The 22,488-nt window shown below is 39.5% G+C and overlaps 2 protein-coding genes across 3 annotated transcripts; both read right to left on the bottom strand.

Annotated features, from left to right (window-relative positions):
* Positions 1 to 1,674: 1,674 nt before the first annotated feature.
* Positions 1,675 to 10,314, bottom strand: LOC107802656 (pentatricopeptide repeat-containing protein At3g18110, chloroplastic). 2 transcript variants are annotated; one of them, XM_016626189.2, is made up of 5 exons: positions 6,373 to 10,314; positions 6,044 to 6,244; positions 3,976 to 4,066; positions 2,613 to 3,464; positions 1,675 to 2,374 (listed from the first exon to the last, which is right to left on the bottom strand). In XM_016626189.2, exons 1-4 carry the CDS (start codon positions 9,921 to 9,923, stop codon positions 2,925 to 2,927), a joined length of 4,383 nt encoding a protein of 1,460 aa, XP_016481675.1. In that variant the 5' UTR covers positions 9,924 to 10,314; the 3' UTR covers positions 1,675 to 2,374; positions 2,613 to 2,924. The 2 variants fall into 2 exon arrangements, with proteins under 2 accessions (XP_016481675.1, XP_016481674.1); XM_016626188.2 differs by having other exon boundaries at positions 1,675 to 2,179.
* Positions 10,315 to 20,318: 10,004 nt separating this feature from the next.
* LOC142179932 (uncharacterized) lies at positions 20,319 to 22,201 on the bottom strand. The gene is made up of 2 exons (XM_075250832.1): positions 21,217 to 22,201; positions 20,319 to 20,458 (listed from the first exon to the last, which is right to left on the bottom strand). Exons 1-2 carry the CDS (start codon positions 22,199 to 22,201, stop codon positions 20,319 to 20,321), a joined length of 1,125 nt encoding a protein of 374 aa, XP_075106933.1.
* Between the last annotated feature and the right edge of the window lie 287 nt (positions 22,202 to 22,488).

The raw sequence follows: 22,488 nt of genomic DNA, 5'->3' as shown, positions 1-22,488 counted from the left end.
CATGAGCGTACCAAGCACATAGAGGTGGATTGTCACTTTATTCGGGCTAAGTTGGGTGACAGACTGATTTGTTTGTCTCATGTCTCTACTCTTAAACAGTTGGCTGATGTCCTCACCAAGCCATTAACTGGGCGGCTTCATCATCAATTTCTCTCCAAGTTGAGGTGGTTTCCCCCTCCAACTTGAGGGGGTGTTGGACTTGAAGGCTATTTGGCATCTGGGCCTCGACAGAAATAGGCCCAGTTGTGTATAAGTTAATTGTATAGGCTTTTGTCTTGTTAATTTTTGGTTTATATTTTTCGGGTTCAAGATATTTTGGCCCAATGTATATATAGTATAGTTTGTACACATTTGGACAGTTTTGGCCATTCGGATATACAGAAACATCTACAGCTCTCTTTCTCTCTCAATTTTGTTCTCATGAACCCTAGTTAGATTTTCATGGCGATTTGGCTTATCTTCAAAGTTATCAGTAATTAGGAGTTTCTCTGTGTGGGTTTACACCAGAATCGATATTAAGCCCGCAATTATTTACTCTCGTTATTAATGCACTAATTTATAAGATCCCATGATATATGTTATTTGTTGGCTTTTTGATTAAACCAACGAGGGAGTCAGCTAAAAGATTGAAGTGGAGGGCACTCTAGATCATATTAGTTTTAGGATAGCCAGAATAAAGATTGGACATATGTATTACAAGTTTGGTCGGCATAGGAAGAGCGACGATGAAGTGAGATTAGACAGGATTGGATTGCCTAAATGCAAACAATTTAAATATTTAAGATAAGATGTTTGAATGGAGGAGTGTTAATGAGTGTTATGTGATAGAAAGGATGCATATCAAAGTGAAAAGTAGTTATAAGATCGATAATGTTGTATGAAATGATTTTAGGTTGATATGGTCTTAGCACTTCCACACAATGAGTGTTGCAGAAATGGGATGCTAAGATGGATATTAAAAATGATCGCATTTGACGGTAAGTGCAAGAAGTATACAACTAAAATTAAACGAAAAGTTGCTTGAGATGGTTCTATCATAATTTGCATCGATCTCTAAATGCACCGGTCCATAGGTGTGAAACCATGATGCGTGAAAGTTTTAAAAGGGGATAAAATAAACCAAAAATCACATGAAAAAAAGTTGCATAAAAAAACTTACAAATCTCTTAGAATCAATGCAATCAATGCAGACTCATAAAATAGGGCACAATGGAAGAAAGGATGTATATAGGCAATAACAATTGTTGAGAATATATTTTAGCAATGTTAATAAGTGTGCTTTAATTCTTATACTTTCTAAGAGTTTATTTTTGCCAGAGTTTAACCAGTAGAAATTATAGAGAATTCCTTGTACTATGTTTTTTATTTTTCGTTTGTGTAATATTGGTCTGAGATGAGCTTAAATGGAGCAAAATAGTCGGTGTGGATTCATATAGCTGACCCCAACTTGTTCGGGATTTAGGCGTAAGTAGTTGTAGTTTTCCGAATTTACACAAATGGGGAGATACTTTATTATTCACACCATTGCGTTACGAATCCAGTTTTCTTCTTGTTACATAAGCTGAAGCAAATGGAGGAGGAAAAAAAGAATGGAATTTGTCCCTAAGATGAATGCAATAAGATGAGGACATCTCCTTGAAACGAAATAGCAAACAGAATAAAATAAAGTAAGAATTTAGAAAGATCAATGAACATTTCCTTTCAAGATTTGATTTTATCTTTGAGCACATAAAAGGACTGTTTTCCATACGAGCAATATATAAAACTTGGCTCAAAACTAGTTAAAACTCTCGAAAAACAGAAGGCTACCTATTCATAAACTGGGTTTCGAAGGCACATATAACGCTTTTTTCCCAATGCCTAACATTTATTTATGCTTTTCTATCTCCACGCATAACCTGCAGCTACATAGATAACACGAGGATTTCACATTCCCACTATTGCATGTAGAGAATGATCAGGTTTCTGCACGGACAACACCTGAGTCTATGCACAATCGCTGTAGACAGGTAGTAACTTACAAGTTACAAGCAAACACAGACTCAAGCTCATGCACTCGGCTTTCTTTAGTTCCTCCCATTTCAGCTTAACATGGACAAGAATCTCATGGCCATGATAAATCAGGTTGTCAACCAGTGCTAGGGGCCAAAACGCGTCTTGAACCTCATAATGAAAACAACTGCACAGATAACTAGGTATAAGTAGCTCTGCGAGTAAAGGCGAAATCAAACTATTCCTTAAGGTACAAGAGCATAAGTCGTGTGAATCACAATTTTGCAAAAGACTTTGAGAAGCAGAGCTAGAGTGCATGCTGAGGCAGAGCAAGAGCATTAGCTACCGAGTTCGGACGAACCCAGTAGCTTTTGCTTAGACCCTGTATTTAAATTAGGAAATTCATTAAATATGTATAAATATTTAATTGCGAACTCAGTAATTAAGACGAGCTATGAGTTCAATGGCAAGTTTAGAACCCATAACCTTCAAATTCTAGGAGCCACTAAGTGCATGCAATATACAATTATGAAACAAATGTCTATGTTGAAGAGGATTACTGTGATTATATTTGGAGGGTTGGGGGTTGGAGGAGGAGAGAGAGTTGAGCAGGAACTTACTGGAGTCGTTCCAGGCATTGTTTAATCAAACAGCAACTGGAAATGTCTGAAATGGAAAACTGCTAGTATATGATTTCTGTTAGATTTGATAATTGAGTTTTCCTTGCAGCTCTGGAATTGTTTGAAGTTCTGTTATCTCCGCTTGATTAAACTTGCATATGCCATGACGCTGACACCTCCCACGCTCCTTCCTCAGTCAGCTCTTTAGAAGTTCATCCTAAGAAAAGAATGCATCTCAGACCATATTCTGGAACTTGTCATGCAATATTTATGGAACTTCTAATCACCCCACAAGACACGAGCATCAATATCTCAGGCAAAGCCATTGGATTTTGCACGACCGGGCACCCTGACAAACTTTTTCATCCTAAAGCTTTTAGTATTCTTCCTCGTTGTGACTGCAGTGTTCTTCATCTTGGCTAACTTCTCCCTTCTCCCCTCAATGTCAGCTTGAATTACTTTCTCCCTCTTCTCATCTGACAGCAAAGCAAGCCTCGCAAACTTCCTGGGGCCTACTGGCCCAAGCCTTTCATTTATGTCCTCGAAAGCAGGAACAAGACCACGTCTAATAAAACATCCTTCAATAAGCTGCATTGAGTTCATCTCTGGAAGGCTAGGTCTATCTTTCAACTCAAGATCTAAACAAAATGGGGAATCCTTCAACCACATTCTTAAGGAATGAGCTTTTGCAACAAGTATTCCAGTCCGAGTTTTACAAGGTAGAAATGGAGAACCCATCTCCCAAAGGTATGCCTTCACTGTACTATTTAAAGAAACTTTGTTGTATTCAGATTTACCGGTAATCAGTACGACAGATTTTGGAGATTCAGGAAAGCCCTCCAAGGATGCATCCTGCAGTAACAGTAGGATTATGTCAAGCAGCTCTGTTCACTTTGGGCTACCTTTAGGAAACCTCGACAACAATGGCAAAGTCATCAAAAGGATCTTAAGAAGAAAAACAATGAAAACAAGGTAGAATAAATATAATCAAGCATGGACATGAATAAATAATTATTTCCTAGTTTATTAAGCTAAGCTACAACTGTAATGCAACAAGACTTTGATTTATACCCTCAATGAACAAAAAAGGAATTAAGTCAATGTCAAGTTTGTCAAATATAGCTGTGGGTATTGGCTGATAAGATCAGCGCACTAATAACAACCCAAGTTTTATGAATGCTACAATAAAGCAATTAGCTTTGGAACTCGTCAACAAAAACCAGCAGAGAGGAGCTAGTTAACAAATCTCCTAACTGAAAAAGAATCTTTATATAAAGGGTACGAAGCTTTAAAGAGCTTAAAAATTGTTTTCTTCCTTTAGGATATGGTTATGGAACTTAAGTTTTTTAAAGAAAAAACTTGCCTGCATGTGGTCAAGCCATAATGTTAGACCAACAAGAGCAGCACCAGCAGACAACTTCCTGAAGTCGGCCCCCCAATCCTTGTCAGCCACCCTGCAGAATAAGATGATCATCAAAAGACAATTAGATAAAAATGCAAAAGTAGGAAAGACTTTCGTTTTTCATATGCCGGGTCTATTTAGTGGCTATTGCTTTTACTTTTCATCTATTTTCTGGTCTTTATGATTCTGTTATTATTCCTATGGTATCTATTGACGGTACTGATATAATGTCTCTTTTTGTTATCTTGAGCCGAGGGTCTTTCGGAAACAGCCTCTCTACTCCTTTGGGTAGGGGTAAGGTCTGCGTACACACTACCCTCCACATACCTCACTAATGAGATTTTACTGGGTCGTTGTTGTTGCAAAAGTAGGAATGACTCAACTAAAAGATTGTCATGAAATGCAAGCCACAATCTTGACTCCATGGAGATAATATAAAAAAACTCTTCTCCCCAAGGCCTTCCATAAGAGAATTCTAAGGAAATTACCATTCAAAGACCCCCCACCCCACCCCCCCACCCCCAAAAAAAAAAAAAAAAAAACCATTTTGCTAAGCTCTATTCCCCCCATCAAGCAAGGGGCAGTAGCAAGAAAGAAACTTGTTCGCGATTCTTAAGATAGTTTTTTAGTCCATATAAATTTTCCACTTCAGTGGAATAGTGACACGGGCAGCAGTTAGAAAACGGGATGCATAGAGTGGTCCAATAGAAGCAGAAAACATAGAAGTCGACTTCTGTCCTAATAAAGAGTCAAAAACAACAAAAGAGTGACCATCAGCTTGAAACAAGACAACAAAGTACCTGAAATGTGAAGCACTGGAAACAGAAAACAAGGTACAATTTTTAATGTTCTAATACACTTTTAAATCATAAGATATTATTAATAACAGCAATAAGAATGTGCCAAAAATCTGCACAGAGGAGCAAAAGTATATCCCTTTCTAAACATGTAGGTACTCTAGCAGCTCTAGGACTGATACTGCCCCATTTACAAGTTCCATTTTACACCAAAAATAAAACAAAAAAGATGCTGTTGGCTATATCCTTTGGATGATTTGCTTGTATCTTCAAAACACAAGAAGAAGATGCAAGTCATAGAAGTGCCAAATAATTGGATTTTAACCAATTCTCACTGAAAGACAACAACAAAAAGAAATCCAAGATTCGATTTGACTTCAAATCTATGTTTTGCATGTAATAAACCTCCACTACTGAAAGTGTCAAAATCAGAATTCAGAAATTGCTAGGTGTAGGTTCTACGACATTGTCATGTACCCTAATACTCATAAAAAAAAAGGGGGGCATGGACACAATTAGCGGTTCATCACTTGGACAAGTAATTCTGAGGCAGTTGGATGAGTTGGCAACTTGTAATGGAACTCTGCTTTTAACTTCTCCATGTCAGTCCATGGGTTTATGCAGGTCAAATCAACTCATTAAAGATATCAGCAGAAAGTTCAAGGAGTTGACACACATATTGGGCATTGGACTATGGAACAGAACATACTTGTTAATCAGACTGTATAGTTGGATCTAGCAAAAGATAATGCAATTTAGAAGAGTAAAGCCAAGCCAGCTTTATGACCTAAAACTATGAGTGCGTCCTCAAATGTTTTCATCTAAGCTAAAGAGGACATCTTTGGTCCTACTATTGTTGAATTATGATATACTCATAGTTTGACATATAACCCCGGCCATGCTTTAACCAGCTGCATCACTATTGTCTGAAACGGCCAACTCCTAAAGGATTTCAGAAAAAGGGCTGAAACTAGCATTTAATCTTTCAAAGAAACAATCATAAATAAAATAATCAATAAATGATATCAGATGCTTTGAGTAAGAGATGCAAATTTCATCTGGAAGATCTCTTTATTCCATGAAGAAATATTAAAAAATTTAAAAAATAAACGAACTTAAGAGGTTTCCATATACCATGTAAGTTTTAAAAGTGGAATAGTTAAGCTACACATCAAATACACCATGATTACAAGTACAGGTTTCCCTATTATGAGCAAGCAAAGTCAATGTACCTGAAAACATCAGTATTGTAAATGCTCCTTTTAATAGCCAGCTGAAAAATCCATGAGGCCCTGGCCCGGAGTTCAAAAGCCCATAACAGGTCTTCCAAAGCATTTACAAAATTTAATGCTGCTTTATCTTCTGCAACTTCAATTTTCTCCAGGTAGAGGTCTAAGTCCAACACCAGAGACTCTGACTTCTCTGTTAGAAGCCTGAATATATGAGACAGGCAGTTAGTTGAAGCGAGGAAATGGAATAATTAGCAACCCCACCCCTGAAAAGACACTCACAAAATAGAAGTTCCCTGAAAAGGGAAGAGAAAATTAAATTCAAATGGTACCTGATGGGAAGACTAAAACCAGCATCGGCCACAGCAGCTAAAAGAGTTTTGGCTTCAGTCGCATATTCACATAAACTAGCAGCCCGGATAAAGCAAGTCCATATCCTGTGATCTGGTTCTAGACCTTCCCCAAGCATCTCCTTAAGCTTCAAAAGCCCAGTACTGTAATCTCTGCTCTTGAGATAAGCATCAATAACAGAGCCATATTGTAGAGTACTGAGATTTACACCATTTGACTTTAGACTATTCAACACTTTCTCAGCTTCAATTGGATGGCCTGAAGTACCATACGAAGTCATCAGCAAATGCATTGTAGCACCAGATGGCTCCACCCCTGATTCCTTCATCTTGTCTATTAGCTTTTCAGCCTGAGAATGATTCCCAGAGCTTCTATACATTTTCATCATTAAGTGATAAAAAGAACGATCGAGGTTATGTTCTTCTGACCTCAGGCTTTCGAAGAGTTCCTCAGCTTGTTCCAGCATCAGCTCCTTACAAAATGCAGCAATCAGGCTTTTATAAGTGTCTCTCTTAGGAGACAGACCCAGCCTTTTCATCTCATGCAATAACATAAGAGCTTCATTTGGCCTACGATCTCGACAGTACATTATTATCAAAGTATTGTAAGTATCCACATCTGGTTTGAGTCCAGCTTCTTGAATTCTCTGGTATATGTGCACTGTCTTCTTGAAATCTTCAATTCTAGTATATAACTTGAGCATTGAATTCCATATTGAAAGATCTGGCTTGAATCCAGCTTCCTCCATCTCAGAAAGCATCGCTTCAGCGTCTCTCACTTGCTTAGTCCTGCACAATAACCCGATTATAACTCTATAAAGATGTATGGTAGGTAAATATCCAGCAGCTCTCATTCCGTGGTAAATTTTCTTCACTTCAAATATGTCACCAGCTTGTGCAAATGCCTCAAGCATCAAAAGAATGGAACTCTTACTAATCTTAAAACCCATATCTTGTAGTTCCTGAATCAGAACATACAGCTCGTTTAATCTACCATCAACAATTAACGCTTGCATGAGATTGTTGATGGTATCCACTGTAGGAGATGGACCATTTCTCATCATGGTATTGAAAACAGCTCTAGCTTTCTCATAAAACCCACTTAAAGCATAAGCTTGAATTAATGCATTCCAAGCCGTCCTCTCCACAACACCATACCGTTCTTCTAAAGTTGCTACAACACTCTCTGCCTTTTCAACTACTTTCAGCTTACCATACGCCTCAATAAGACTTACATGAATTGAGTTGTCCCCGAGGGGAATTCCATTTCCTTCCAACTGGTCAATCAAATAATGAGCTGTTTCTGGAAAACCCATCTTGCAATAAATGACAGCCATTATTCCGCAAATATCCCGAGAAGGTTCCACACCCCTGGCCCTCATATCAGAAAATATTTGAGAAGCTTCAGCAAACTGTTCAGCCTCCTCACAACACCTGATGAGGGACTCATACACGGCAAAACTGAAATTATATGAATCACTTTTACCTGTTTCGTGGTACTCATTCAAAGCAGCATCTAAATTTTGAGCTTTGCAGTTAATAATAATTGAGGCATCAGTTATAAGCTTCTTGGACCTGGAATCATGTTCCTTCACAAAATTTAGGAACTCTATAGCTTCTGAGATCTTCCCCGATGAACTGTATGAACCCAAAATAGACAACAGGTCATCATAATTATAGTTAGAACCCTCTTCAACAGCTAATCTCAACATATTGGCAGCAAAATCGTAGCATTCACTCTTAATAAGTAGAGATGAAATCGATTCTGGACTCAAATTACCCAATTCTTTCAAGTCCTTGATCACAATCTGGATATTTTCTTCTTCATTTCCTCTTCCAAGAGCTCGGAGCATAAATTCATATAGATCAAGATCAGGAGCAAATCCATTGCGCACCATTTCATGATACAACAGCATTGCTTTCTTGGTCTCACCAGACCTCAGATTCATGTCCAACACCACTGTGTATGCCAAGTGATCTGGCCTAATTCCAGAACGTACCATGCAGTCGAACATCTCTTCTGCTTCAACCCGCTTCCCTACTTTTGCATAACCACAAATCAAGGCACTGTAAGTTCTCACTGTTGGCTTTACCCCTGCATTTAGCATCTCAGACATCACTTTTGAAGCCTCTGCCATTTTACCGGCTTTCCCTAGTGAGTCAATAAGAACAGTATATGTAACTACATCAGGACTTCGACCGGAAGATATCATGTCCCTATAGACTTGCAATGCAAGGTCATGCCGACCATGTTTCCCGTGCATGTCAATGATGGTATTATACGTCATTTCATCCTCTCCGAATCCCATGTTCACCATCTCTTCACATATTTCTTTAACCTTCTCAATATTCCCTTGCTTTGCAAATGCATGGAGCAGTGAATTATACGTCACTGCATCTGGATAAAAGCCATTCGCCTCCAGTTCATTGAACAGCTTTGCAGCCTCACCATCCATTCCACATCTCCCAAAAACTGAAATCATAGCATTATACGTCCACAAATCAGGTTGACATCTATGACTTTCCATCTCATTAAAAACTTTTACAGCTTCCTCAACATTTAATTCGCGCGAGCAAGCACTAATCAGAGTGTTATAAGTTATTATGTCAGGTTGAATCCCCGAACTCCTTACTTCATTAAGAAGTTCAATTGCCAAGTTTGGTGTCATAGGGCCTGATTTCAGACGTGCATTAATCAAAGTATTAAAACTCACAAGATCAGGCTCAAACCCCCGCTCATGCATTAAATCAAGTAACTCCTGAACCCGGGAAAACCGCCCATTTCGCGCATAAACACCCATCATTGCATTATACACTTGAACTGTGTTCCCAACATTTTGTTCTGCCCTCATAAATATCTCCACGGCCAATGATTCCTGGTTGGCCTTGCCCAACACAGCAAGTATAGTTGCAAGCATTCGAGCATTCGGAGAATACCAATGTCGAAGATTGAGCCATTCGTACACCTCTAATGCCCTTTGCCAACTAGATTGACCAACCCATTTGACCACAAAGCAAAAATCAGTAGGGGTCATTTGCACCATCTTTTCATCAAGCACATCAGCTACAAACTCCTCAGGTTTTAGCTCCAATATCTTATCAGTTAAAAATTGTACCCTTTTACGCCAATCTTTAGCCCTTTTAAGTGCAAGTTTAGTCATTTTCTTAGCCTTAGTCCTACTGGGCCTACCCAATACCTCTTGGTTTTCATCATTTGAGTTCAAAGACTCCTCTTTTACATCACTTTCAGTACCAAATTCAACATCTTTAATGGAGGGAACGGGTACAGATAATTGGGAGGGCTGTGAATTTTGGTGGGTGTCAGTGAATTTAAGGTGGGGCCATCTAGCAGATGGAGAAGCTCTACTATAGGTGAATTTCTTGGGGGTATCTTGGTCATTAACAGAAGTAGTAGTAGTAGCAGAAGTCGAGGAATCTAGAGAGCAACAAATACAGTTTTTTCGTTGTACCTTTGATTTTGTTGTGGAGTTTAACTGTGGCGGAGGAATACTCAGCAGTGCCGTTGATGCCATTCCCTTAATATTATCTTGGGGTTCTGAAGGGTTCAAAGAGTGTTCACGCCATGGTAGGGATTTGATTGAATACAGAATGAAAGCTAGTGGAGAGCTTCTATCTACTTTTAAGTGTTTGTTGTTATGAATTGAGAAGATATTTGTTGTTTTTGGCGGGTTGTTTCCAATATATATCTCTCACTCGATACGGATGGGTTTATGATTTTCTGGAAAAGGGCCAAATTTGTCCAGTGCAATCGGCGGCTTGTAGTCTTAACCGTTGAAGTGCCAAGTGATAACTGCCCTTGTGCTTATGTTGTCCCATCCATAGCCCTCATCCAAGAGCAGGTAATGCCATAGCGCCAGAGGCGGATGTACTTAGATTAGGGGGTTATCGGCCTTCGGTAACTTCAAAAAATATATAGTACGTATTTATATATTAAATAATATGTATATATTTTTATTACCACATTAAGATTCAAAGCTTAGCATTTGCATTGGTCGATTTGGATTTTTGGGGACCGTTTTGTTTGAAGACAAGTTATGATGAGATTAATTATCATGTCCTCTCATTATTTTTTATTTACTGTTTGGTATATTGTTTAATCCTGAAATTGTTAATATTATTGCTTTATCCTGGGATATCTTATCCTAGTATTATTATTCCACCCTCTAACAGGTATATGTTATCTATTTTTAATCCTGGGATAACTAGGATTAGTAACCAAATAAGGGATAAGACCGTACTAAATTTTTATCCCAGAATTATTTTTGCTTATCCATCATACCAAACGACCCTTAGTGTTCTGCCATTGGTTCAATTTTCGCTATGGCATTTACTCAAATTTTTATTTGACAATGTTGTCCTAGCTATTTTCAAATCATAGGTCTACGTGCACAACACCAACACGCAACTAGAGCCAACGAGTACTTGCCCCGTAACGTGCCCCATGCGCTCATGCCTGCACTTAGCGCGCACTCAATGAAGCTAAAGACATGACATGGCCCCTCCAAGCATTGCACATCGGACATGCTTGCCTTCGCAACTCTGCCTTGCCATGAAGCTGAACAAGATGCTTGGAGTCCTGTATATAAGTTTACGTCCATTTCGATGCAAATTTTGTCTTACCTAACTTACTTTTATTATGTTCCATCACTTAGATTTTCTTAAGCATATACAAGGGAGTATAGTAGTTAGAAGTTTCAATAAACATTCAAATGATATCCGTTCAAATGTTTTCATCCCCTTAGCACCACGTTGACTTTATTATACAAGCGTTTTTTTTTTGAGAAACTGAAATATTTATTCATTATATAATAAGAAACTTCGAACATAGGATCTATTTGATCATTACAAACAGCTGAGATGTCATCCACGGCATTCAAATTTCCAAGTTTAGCCAACTTCCTACTGACACTTTCTAAATTGGCTTAACAAAAGATATCCTTTCCTTGTCCGCAAGCATCCTGGTCACAACAAAGGGAGGTGAAACTACAAAACACTTTGCTTTATTGAGATTGGACTACTTGGTTGTTTCCTTAGCCAAAACATAAGCTATTTCATTTCCTTGGCAGAAGTTATTGTTAGTATTCTGTATTCACAATCAGAAAATCAAAAGACGTTAGTTTAAGAAAACAAAAACAGAAAATTCCGAGCCTACAAGTTTCTTGTGTGTCTTTAAGGAATTTAATCCCCTCACAATTACCCAAGGTTTCGAATTAATTCCTCTCAGGATAGAACTAAATAACTATTCTGAGCGGCACTTTAAATCACAGAACTTCGGCGAACTCAAATGGCGGAGCAAATCATATAGAATGCTTACGTTTTTGCTTTGAAAACAATGCAGAATGCAGAAGATAGAGGGGAGAGATTTTCAGATTCGGTGGTGAAAAATGAGGTTGAGCCTCTCTATCTGTAGAGTCTCAACATGTGGGAAGGTGCCTGTTCATTTGAAGAGGTATCCATTCGACAGAAATTATTGGAATTTCTGCTAAACGGAATGGCTGGTCGCGAATTCGACCGTTGGGAAATAATGCTGCGAATTTAATACTTTTCCGCGCAAAAAGAAAATATTAAATGATGGAAATGGAAAATATATTTGGTAGAAAAAATTATCAATCAATCATATCAATTGACCAAATTCGAATCCAAATCTGAAGCCGAGCCGAGCGAGCGACGACGACGACGACGCGAGGCTTGCTCTCTTCTCAACTCTCTAAGAGCTAGAAGAAGTGCTTCTACATATAAGCACACGAATTTTGCTCTTCCTATCCAATGAGGGACAAAGTTCCTTTATAAGAGAGACTAATTCAAAATTTCATTTCTCTTAATTTTTTTTTTCACCATTTTTCATTCACACCTCCTTTTGTTTTCATTAATAAATCCCAATAATACCCCACATGAATGGGGAATGGCTATCCGAAAAAACATACATGAAAAAACCGTGTGATTCGACGACGACGACGACGTGAGGTTTGTTCTCTTCTCAATTCTTTAAGAGTTAGAAGAAGTGCTTCTACACATAAGCACAAGAATTTTCCTCTTTCTATCCAATGAGGGACAAAGTTCCTTTGTAAGAGGGACTAATTCAAATTTTTATTTCCCTCCATTTCTTTTTCTACCATTTTCCATTCACACCTCTTTTTGTTTTGTTTTGATTAATAAAACCCCCACATGAATGGGGAATGGCTATCCGAAAAAACATGCATGAAAAAACTGTATGATTCGCAAGTAAGGATTAATCGCATCTGGATAAGTAGGTTTCCTCTTGAACTTTCCGTAGTGAACACATGTCGGATATACTCGATCAATCGGTAGATTTGATATCTTTGAACCGTCGAACTTTGGTGTATACCTCGACAACCATACGTCACACAATCAACTCTTAACCATCTTTGGCACTCATTGTTCTGCTCGTTTCAGCCATGAACACCGCCTGGTTTCATAAGTGCGTAAAGAACTGGCCTTACAACATTCTCCTTGAAGCGGCTTATACTTCACACTTACATAGGTAATTCCTAAGCGTGTTATCCCATAGATACACTATTTGATATACCCCGTATCAAACTTAGAAACCATTAAAAAGCCTTGGCGTTTTATCCTTGGTACTGAACAATGTCTTCATCATGAGAATGAACCAAAATTTTATTTGACAATGTTGAACCGTCACTAATGACTTTGTTTGAGCTCCTTGAACCTAGATCTTGGGATCTTCAGTCTTCTAGGTAGAGTTATCGCCACAGTGACTTGTCCTCGGTCATAGTCCCATTCCCTTTGATGACTTCTCAACCGCCTCTATGGTTGGGCCTTTTGTAAGCAGATCCGATACATAGTCAATTGTGATAATTCCACTAGAGAATATTTATCTAACGGTATTATTCCTTCGTCGTATGTAACGAGATTTACCGTTATACATAATGCTCCCAGCCCTTCCTATTGCCACTTGACTGTTGCAATGTATGCATATAGGTGCCAAAGGTTTGGGACAAAATAGAATATTTTCCAAGAAATTCTGGAGCCATTCAGCTTCTTCACTGGCCTTGTCTAAAGCTAAAAACTCAGACTCTATTGTAGAGCGGGCGATACATGACTATTTGGACGACTTCCAAGACACTGCTCCTCCACCAATGGTAAAAACGTATCCACTTGTGTATTTTGATTCTGTTGATCCGGTGATGCAATTTGCATCACTATATCCCTCAATAACTGTGGGATAATTATTGTAATGCAATGCATAGTCTTGGGTATATTTCAAATACCCCAAAACTCGTTTCATTGATATCCAATGAGCTTGGTCGGGATTACTTGTATATCGACTAAGCTTACTTATCGCACAAGCTATATCAGGTTGTGTACAATTCATAATGTACATCAAACTTTCCAACACTCGAGCATATTCCAATTGAGACTTGCTTTGACCTTTATTCTTTACAAGAGTATGGTTTAAATCAATTGGCGTTCTTGCAACTTTAAAGTCCAAATATTTGAACTTTTCAAGTACCATTTTAATATAATGAGATTGAGACAAAGCTAGACCTGAGGAGTCTTAAGGATCTTAATTCCCAAAATTAAATCAGCAACTCCTAAGTCTTTCATATCAAACTTACTAGTAAGTGTGCGCTTAGTAGCATTTATGTTAGCAATGTCCTTACTCATTATCAACATATCATCCACATATAAACAAACAATGACTATTTGATTTGGAGTATTCTTAATGTAAACACATTTGTCACACTCATTGATCTTGAAACCATTTGACAATATTATTTGGTCAAATTTCGCATGCCATTATTTTGGTGCTTGTTTTAGTCCGTATAATTACTTAACACTTCTTTTCTTTTCCGGGAACTACGAACCCTTCAGGTTGTTCCATATAAATTTCTTCCTCCAAATCTCCATTTAAGAAGACTGTCTTCACATCCATCTGATGGATTTAAAGGCCATATACGGCGGCTAACGTTATTAACACCCGGATAGATGTAGTCCTTGTTACCGGCGAGTATGTGTCAAAGTAATCAAGACCTTCTCGTTGTCTAAATCCTTTAATAACTAATCTTGCCTTATATTTGTCAATAGTACCATCAGCTTTCATTTTCTTTTTAAAAATTCACTTAGAATCCAAAGGTTTCTTTCCTAGAGGAAGATCAACCAATTCCTAAGTATGATTACTTAATATGGATTCTATCTCACTATTGACTGCCTCTTTCCAATATTGTGCTTTTGAGGAAGACATTGCTTCTTTGAACGTTTGAGGCTCATTTTCCAACAAGAATGCTAGAATCTCTGGTCCAAAATAAGTAGATGTCTTTTGATGTTTACTACGTCTTCTATTTTCCTCATTAAAAATCGAGGCCATGAAAACTGAGGTCATGAAAAAAAAATCAAGGTCATAAAAAAAATCGATGCTGGAGAAAATCGAGGTAAAAAACTAAGGACCGAAGGCCGAAAGCAAAAAACCGAAGACCGAAGGCAGAAAACCGAAGGCCGAGGGCCTGTACAGAACTATAAGTTATAAAGCAGGGGACTTCTTCCCATTTTCCATTTTTGTCAAATTGGAGCTTGGGGAGAGGCGATTTTTGGGAGATTTTCAGAGAAAATATCGGGGTAAGTGTTCTTAACTCAATTATGGTTAGATTAACCGAATCCATCATTTGTTTTCACCCTTTAATTAGTGTTTTGAGATTGAAATTTTGAAAAATTTTAGAAATCTTATAGAAACTAATTTTTGAGATTTTGGTGTCGATTCGGTGTCGGATTTGAGTGAAACTAGTATGGTTGGACTCATAATTAAATGGGTTGTCGGATTTTGAGAGTTTCACTGCATTCTGAGACATGGGCCCCACGGGCGATTTTTGACCTAAAATTCTGATTTTTATGGAAAATTAGCATTTTCTTATGGAATTAATTCCAATAAATTTTATTGACTGAATCGAATTATTTGTGGCTAGATTCGAGGCGTTTGGAGGCCAATTCACGAGGCAAAGGCTTAGCGGAATAAGAATTTCACGGTTTGAGGTAAGTAATAGTTATAAATCTAGCCTTGAGGGTATGAAACTCCGGATTTTGTGCCATGTGATTATTTTGGAGGTGACACACATGATAGCTGACGGGCATGTAGGCGTTCACTGAGGGGATTGTGACTTGGTCCGTCCTGTGAAAATTGTAAAGTTGAATAACTTGTTAGCTATGTGCTTTCTATGTGTTGTAAAAATTTGACTATAAGTCATGTTAGAAATCATATTTAGGCCATATGTTGGTACTGTTGGGACCCACAAAGGTCGTGTACATGTTGAATTATCTGCTAAATTATTGTTTTGTACTCAGTCACAGTTCACTTGTTTATTTTATCTCAATCTCTATTGCTCCTTATTGATGCATCATATCATTGTTGTTTGGACTGATTTTTCATGATTATTGAGAGCCCGAGAGACTCGAGAGATTTATGACTGAGTGAGGCCGAGGGCCTGATTGTGAGATATTATACTATAGCACGTGAGTTGTCCGTGCGGATCCTTATATTATACTATAGCACGTGAGTTGTCCGTGCGGATCCATATATTTATACTATGGCACGTGAGTTATCCATGCAGCACGTGAATTGTCCGTGCATATTATAGCGCTTGGGCTGTAGGTCACCGCCAGTGAGCGCGGGTACCCATTGAGTGTGAGTGCTGAGAACTGAGAGCCGAGTGGTTAAGCTGTTGTGATGAGTTGAGTGACTGTTGCCCTGAGAGGCTGTACTTGCTTTTCATTTGTTGTTGCACTTAGTTGCTATCTGTCATCGTTATGAAATTCTCTGAAAGATTTTATATCCGGATTACATGAACTTGAACTGTATAGAATTGATTTGACTTAAACTGCTGGATTTGAAAGCATGTATATTCTTTGCTGGAATTACTGAAAGTGAACTATAATTGTGTAGCTCGTCACTATCTTCACTTACTTATTTATTGTTGTTACTTGCTGAGTTGGTTGTACTCATACTACACCATGCACTTTGTGTGCAGATTCATGTATTCCCGGATATAGTGGGTGTCGATTCTCTCGCACAGTTGATTTTTCGGAAATTCAGAGGTAGCTGTCGTATTTCGCAGACCTTGTCTCTCCTTTCCCTATCTCATTGTTTACTGTATTTGGTCTTAGACTATTATAGACCGTATTTTCTAGACTTGTATTCATATTAGATGCTCATGTACTCAGTGACATCGGGTTTTGGGAGTGTTTATATATGTATTTGTGAGTTTTTCTTCCGCTAAAATTTAGATATTATGTTTTCAAACTTGAAAGATATGATAGTTTATTGAGATTGTCAGCTTGCCTAGTATTGAGATAGGCGCCATCACGACAGGTGAGATTTTGGGTCGTGACAACTTCAAAGAGAAATTTCCTTCTGTTAGCCCTCGCAGATGGGCCGTTAGCAGATATCCTTCTTCCATCCATCCTTCCAGCATTCCTACTATGAAGGAAGATTGTCATTGTCAAGGTTTAAACATTATTGCTCCTGATCTGGCGGAGCGAGTAACCTTACCCAAGAAGGGTTTTACGTACTTTTATACGTATCCCTTCACTTTGGGGATATTATCTCTGAGTGGAGAGCTTGACTCCGTTATTGTGGAGTTTTGCCTCCGCTACCAAGTATGTTTGGCACAAGTGAGTCCCTCTGTGTGGAGGTCGATTGCTTTCCTTCGACGCCTGTGCCAAGAAACGGGGGATGAGCTATCTCTAGCTCACGTGATGAACTTTTATTCCCCCAAGATTTTCCGTAGGGGGTGATTAACTTCGGCAAGCGGGTCTACCATGCATTGCTATCCAGCATGGATGATGATAACGATTGCGTGTGGATGGAACAGTTTGTTTCAATTGCCACCAGTGACATCATCCCGGCCTCGACTCCTTCCTTCCCGAAATTGTGAAACCATACTCGTAAGTATACATTTTGCTTCTATTCTTGTTAAAGACCATTCCTCATCTTTATTAACTTTTATCCCTTTACCTGTCTCAGCGACTCGGTGAATTCACCCTAGGATTGACGGCTTGGACCAATGGGTTCAGAAAATTTTGGACGTCACTACACCCGAAACCCGCACGTGAAAAGAATTGTCCCTGAAATATGGGTGGAAGGCCAAAAATCATGGTAAGTTGAACTCATCTTGTCCTTATCCTTTCTTATGAGAAAGTTGTCTGATTTTTCTCTCTTGCTTAATATAGGTTTAACCCAGGGCTCGATTGTCGTCCCCGATGAGGACGTTTTGGCTGATTCTGCTGATGCGGCGAGGCTACTACAGAAAGCTTTTTCACAGGCCGATGTCTCCGGGCCTGCTTCTAGTGCAAGTGCTTATTCTCGGAGTCCCCGACCGGAGAGCAAGCAACCAAAAAAAAGGCGTTCCTCCGCGGCCGGGGGAAAGAATAAGAGGGCGAAGAATGCTGCCCTTGAGTCATCTCCGGAAGTCTTGGTGACGAGTCCTCTGCTCGGCTGGCCATAGATATCGTGATGATTGACGACGATGGAGAAGTTAGCGAGGAGGGAGCTTCTCTACATAGAAGACAATGACATTCCTCAGATCAACAGACTGCTCAATTTGTTGAGTTAGTTACACCAACCGAGGATGTTGCCTCGACGCTCTGGGGGAGTATGAAATGGTGGAAACTGCCAACTCCCATTTTCAGATCCCAGTCGATGCGCCCGGTATTATGGGGATGAGTACCGAGTCCCTGCCGTCTTCGGTTGATGAGCAACCAACAACCAGCATTGCGTTTGTCGCAGTTGCTTCTCACCCTTCAACACCATCAGCTCCATCTCCTTCTTCACCAACTCTCCCACCAACAACTGTTACATCTTCTCCACCGTCTGTATTTGTCCGAGAAAAGTATGTTCCCCTCCCCCAGTCCCCAGTTCATGAGAATTTGGGGCAAAATTATGCTGCCCCCTCAGAAAAACCGCAAAGAAGGAGGAGCGTTACTCTCTCGGTCTCCACCGGATGCAATTTGCTATCCCGACTGGTGGAACTTGCTAACTATCTGAAGTCTTTGGCTTCAGAAAAAGATTAGAAAAAGATATAGGTTCTCTCGGGAGAGTGCTTGTTGAACAATGCCATGCACAACGCCGCAACGGTACATTCTTCATTTCTTTTGTCATGTCTCATATCTTTGATTGAATAAATATCCTGAGTTCGCCTTTCTTGTTTTGCAGGCCAATTTCCTTGCTTCCGAGGGCCTCCAGAAGTTGATTCGGGAAAAAGAATATCTCACCTCTGAGCGGGATCAACTTTTGGCCGAGTGGGACCAAACTGTTGCTCGCCTCTCAGAATAGGAAGCCAAAGCTGTTGAGGCCATTGTGTTGGAGACTCGTTTGCAGCAAAGCGAGAAAGAAGTGGAAACCCTTAGCCAAGATATTGCCCCGCTGAGGGTTCAATTTGAAGAGGCCAAGGCCAAATGGGCTGAAGTCCATAGTGTCATTCTTGCTGCATCCGATCGTAAGGCTGCCTCCGCTAAGAGATTGACCAACTTAGAGGCAGGCCTTGAACTCCAAAACTGAAGAGCTAGCTGCTACAGGGGTGAAAATGCCCAATTGGAGGAGAAGTATAAGAAAACCATTGAGCATAATAGAATTTTCAACTTTACTGTCCGCGAACTCGACGTTAGACTCAAGTCTATTAGATCCTCCAGGAAAACCTTTCTGCCAAGGTTGACCAACTTAAAGAAGAACTCAAGCGTCGAGCGGCTTCCCTCGTTGTTGAAAAAACTTACGTTATGTACAACATGAGGAGAAAAATCTTGGAAGAGGCTAAAGCGGGTATCATTGACTTTGATGCCGAAATTGCTAAAGCCCGTGAGCTAGAGTCAGCTGCTAAAAGAGGTCTCCCGGTAGGGCCTAATGTTTTCGGTTCCGAAACCTCAGGAACTGAAGAGGAACCGGAGGGCGAAGATGTTGAAGGCTAAACTGATGAGGGCCAAGATGTTGGGCCATCGGCGGATCTACCCACTTCCCCTGGGGGGCGCGGACACTTCTCTTCCTCCGGGTTCCGTAGATGCAGTAGTTTAGCTTTTTTCTTCCCAACTTTTGTACCTGTGCTGTTTTGGCACACTTATTATGAATAAAAACATCTTTTGATCAAATATTGCATGAGTCTTTCTACATTCTTTTGTCTGAACATTTACGCAAGTTTTAATCTTTGCATTATTTTTTTCTTAAGTGTTTTGCGCAAGTTATACTATTTTTTAGGAAATTCCAATTGAGACAAAAACTGGACGAAGGGAAAAAGAGTGCAACAGATACTTTCAGTACAGGTGATGTTCGTCAGCAATAATATCTCTTGAGGTGTGCCACATTCCAATTGCTTGGCAACTTTTCTCCATCCTGATTCTCCAACTCGTATGAACCTTTTTCGGTAACAGCTGAAACCCGGTAGGGGCCTATCCAGGTTGGACCTAGCTTCCATGCGTTGAGTTCCCGGGTGTTTTGAGTTACTTTCCTTAGAACCAAGTCTCACACTTTGAAATAACGGAGATTGGCTCTTCGATTATAATATCTTTCCATTCTCTGCTTTTGGGCTGCCATTCTTATTTGCTCAAAGTCCCTGTACTCATCGAGTAGCTCCAAGTTAACTAACATCACTTCGTTGTTCGTCTCTTCACTTGCCTGAAAATATCTCAAGGTAGGCTCTCCTACTTCCACCGGGATTAAGGCTTCCGCTCCGTACACAAGAGAGAAAAGAGTTTCTCCTATGCTTGATTTGGCCGTTGTTCGGTACGCCCATAGCACTCCAGGCAGTTCCTCAGGCCATTTACCTTTAGTCGCTTCCAACTTTTTCTTGAGATTTTATATAATCACTTTGTTCATTGATTCTGCTTGACCATTTGCGCCCATTTGCGCTCGGATGATAGGGCGAAGATGTGATTTTTTTGATTTTCAAGTCTTAAGGGAACTTTGTGATATTTGCGCCTATAAACTGTGGCTCGTTATCACATGCTATCTCTCTTGGTATTCCAAATCTACAAATTATGTTCTCCCACAAGAAATCCACCCCCTCTCGTTCGCCGATCTTCTGATAAGGACCTGCTTCAACCCACTTAGAAAAATAGTCAGTTAACATTAAAAGAAATCTTACCTTACCAAGGGCCGGCGGTAATGGTTTGACGATATCCATTCCCCACTTCATGAAGGGCCATGGAGATAGAACTGAATGTAATGGTTCTGCTGGTTGATGTACCAGTGGTGCGTAGCGTTGGCACTTATTACATTTTTGCACGAAAGCTTTGGGATTTTGCTCCATTCGGGGCCAATAGTATCATGCCCTTACCAGTTTTAGTACTAAGGAATTTGTGCCCGAATAATTTCTACATATCCCTTCGTGGACTTCGAGCATAACATAATTAGCTTCATATGCTCCTAAGCATCGGGTCAGCAGGCCTTGGAAAGATTTCCTGTACAGTTGGCCTCCTTTGAAGCTATATCATGTTGCTTTGGCGCGCAGCACCCGGGACGCCTTGGAGTCTTCGGGCAACTTCCCGTGCTCGAGATAATTGATGATTTCATTCCTCCAGTCCCAGACCAAATTAGTCGTATTTACCTTTCAACTGACTTATAAGGATTTTTAATATACTTTGATTCCACACATATTTGACATTTCAAATTATTGCATTCAAACTTAGGCAATATTTCCAAATTAATCATTTTTTGTAAAGTTTTGAAGTTGACGTGACCTAAACGTTCATGCCATAAATTATTTGACTCAAGCAAGTAAGAAGAAGCTGAAATTTTATTCGTATCAATGACAATTAAATTGAGTTTGAAAAAGCCCTCAATAAGGTAACCTTTTCCTACATACATTTCATTCTTACTAACTACAACCTTATCAGTAACAAAAACATACTTAGAGCCGTTCTTGACTAGAAGTGATGTCGATACTAAATTCTTCCGCATTTTAGGAACATGAAAGACATTGTTTAGAGTCACAATCTTGCGAGAAGTCATCTTCAAAGCTATCTTGCCCGTTCCTTCAATTTTTGCAGTAGCAGAATTTTCCATAAAAACTATCTCGTTGGGACCAGCGAGAGCATAAGAAGTAAACAACTCCTTGTTAGCACAAACATGACGAGGGGTCCTAGAATCAATCCACCATTCTCTAAGATTTCCGACCAGGTTGCATTCAGAAAGCATGGCACATAAGTCGTCTATTTCGTCATTCTTCTCAATCATGCTTGCTTGGCTTTTCTTCTTGTCCTTTTTTGGTGCACGACAGTTAGCAACCTTGTGTCCAACCTTTCCACAGTTGTGGTAATTACCTTTGGATTTATTTTTTCTAGGGTAATTCTTTGGTCCAGACGGCTTCTTTCTCTTTTTGCTCGTGGAAGCTTTCTCAATAATATTTGCACTCATTGTTGTTGAATTTCCACGAGATATTTTTTCTGCAGCCTTGTTGTCCTCTTCAATCCTTAGGCGAATAATAAGATCTTCCAACTTCATCTCCTTGTGCTTATGTTTCAAGTAGTTTTTAAAGTCCTTCCATATTGGAGGCAACTTTTTAATAAATGCCGCAACTTGAAACGCTTTATTTGCAACTTGAAACGCTTTATTAATAATATAATCAACATCTTTAATAAAAATATTGATTCGATTTATACCTTCGGCAAGGAGGTCATGAACGTTGACTTGCAGTTTTTGAACTTGAGTTATGACACACTTACTGTCAACCATTTTAAAGTCCAAGAACTTTGCGGCAACAAACTTCTTAAGTCCAGCATCTTCTGTCTTGTACTTCATTTCAAGAGCGTTCCATAACTCTTTCGAAGTTTCCATGACATTGTAAACATTGTACAAGCCATATTCCAAGCAACTCAATATATAATTTTGCACAAGAAGTCAAAATGCTTCCATGCCTCCGTGACCACAAACCGCTCATTAGCCGGAGTTTCTTCTCCCAAGACTGGAATGTCCTCATTGATAAAGCACTGCAAACTCAGTGTGGTTAGGTAGAAGAATATTTATTGATGCCTGCGCTTGAAGTCCACGTCCAAAAATTTTCTGGGCTTTTCTGTCGGTGGCATCGCCGGCGCAGGCGTTGTGCGACTTGAGGACCTTTGTGG

This window comes from Nicotiana tabacum, chromosome 4 (genome assembly GCF_000715075.1).
Source record: "Nicotiana tabacum cultivar K326 chromosome 4, ASM71507v2, whole genome shotgun sequence".
Classification (NCBI taxonomy): domain Eukaryota; kingdom Viridiplantae; phylum Streptophyta; class Magnoliopsida; order Solanales; family Solanaceae; genus Nicotiana; species Nicotiana tabacum.
This window is presented reverse-complemented; position numbering and strand designations above follow the sequence as displayed.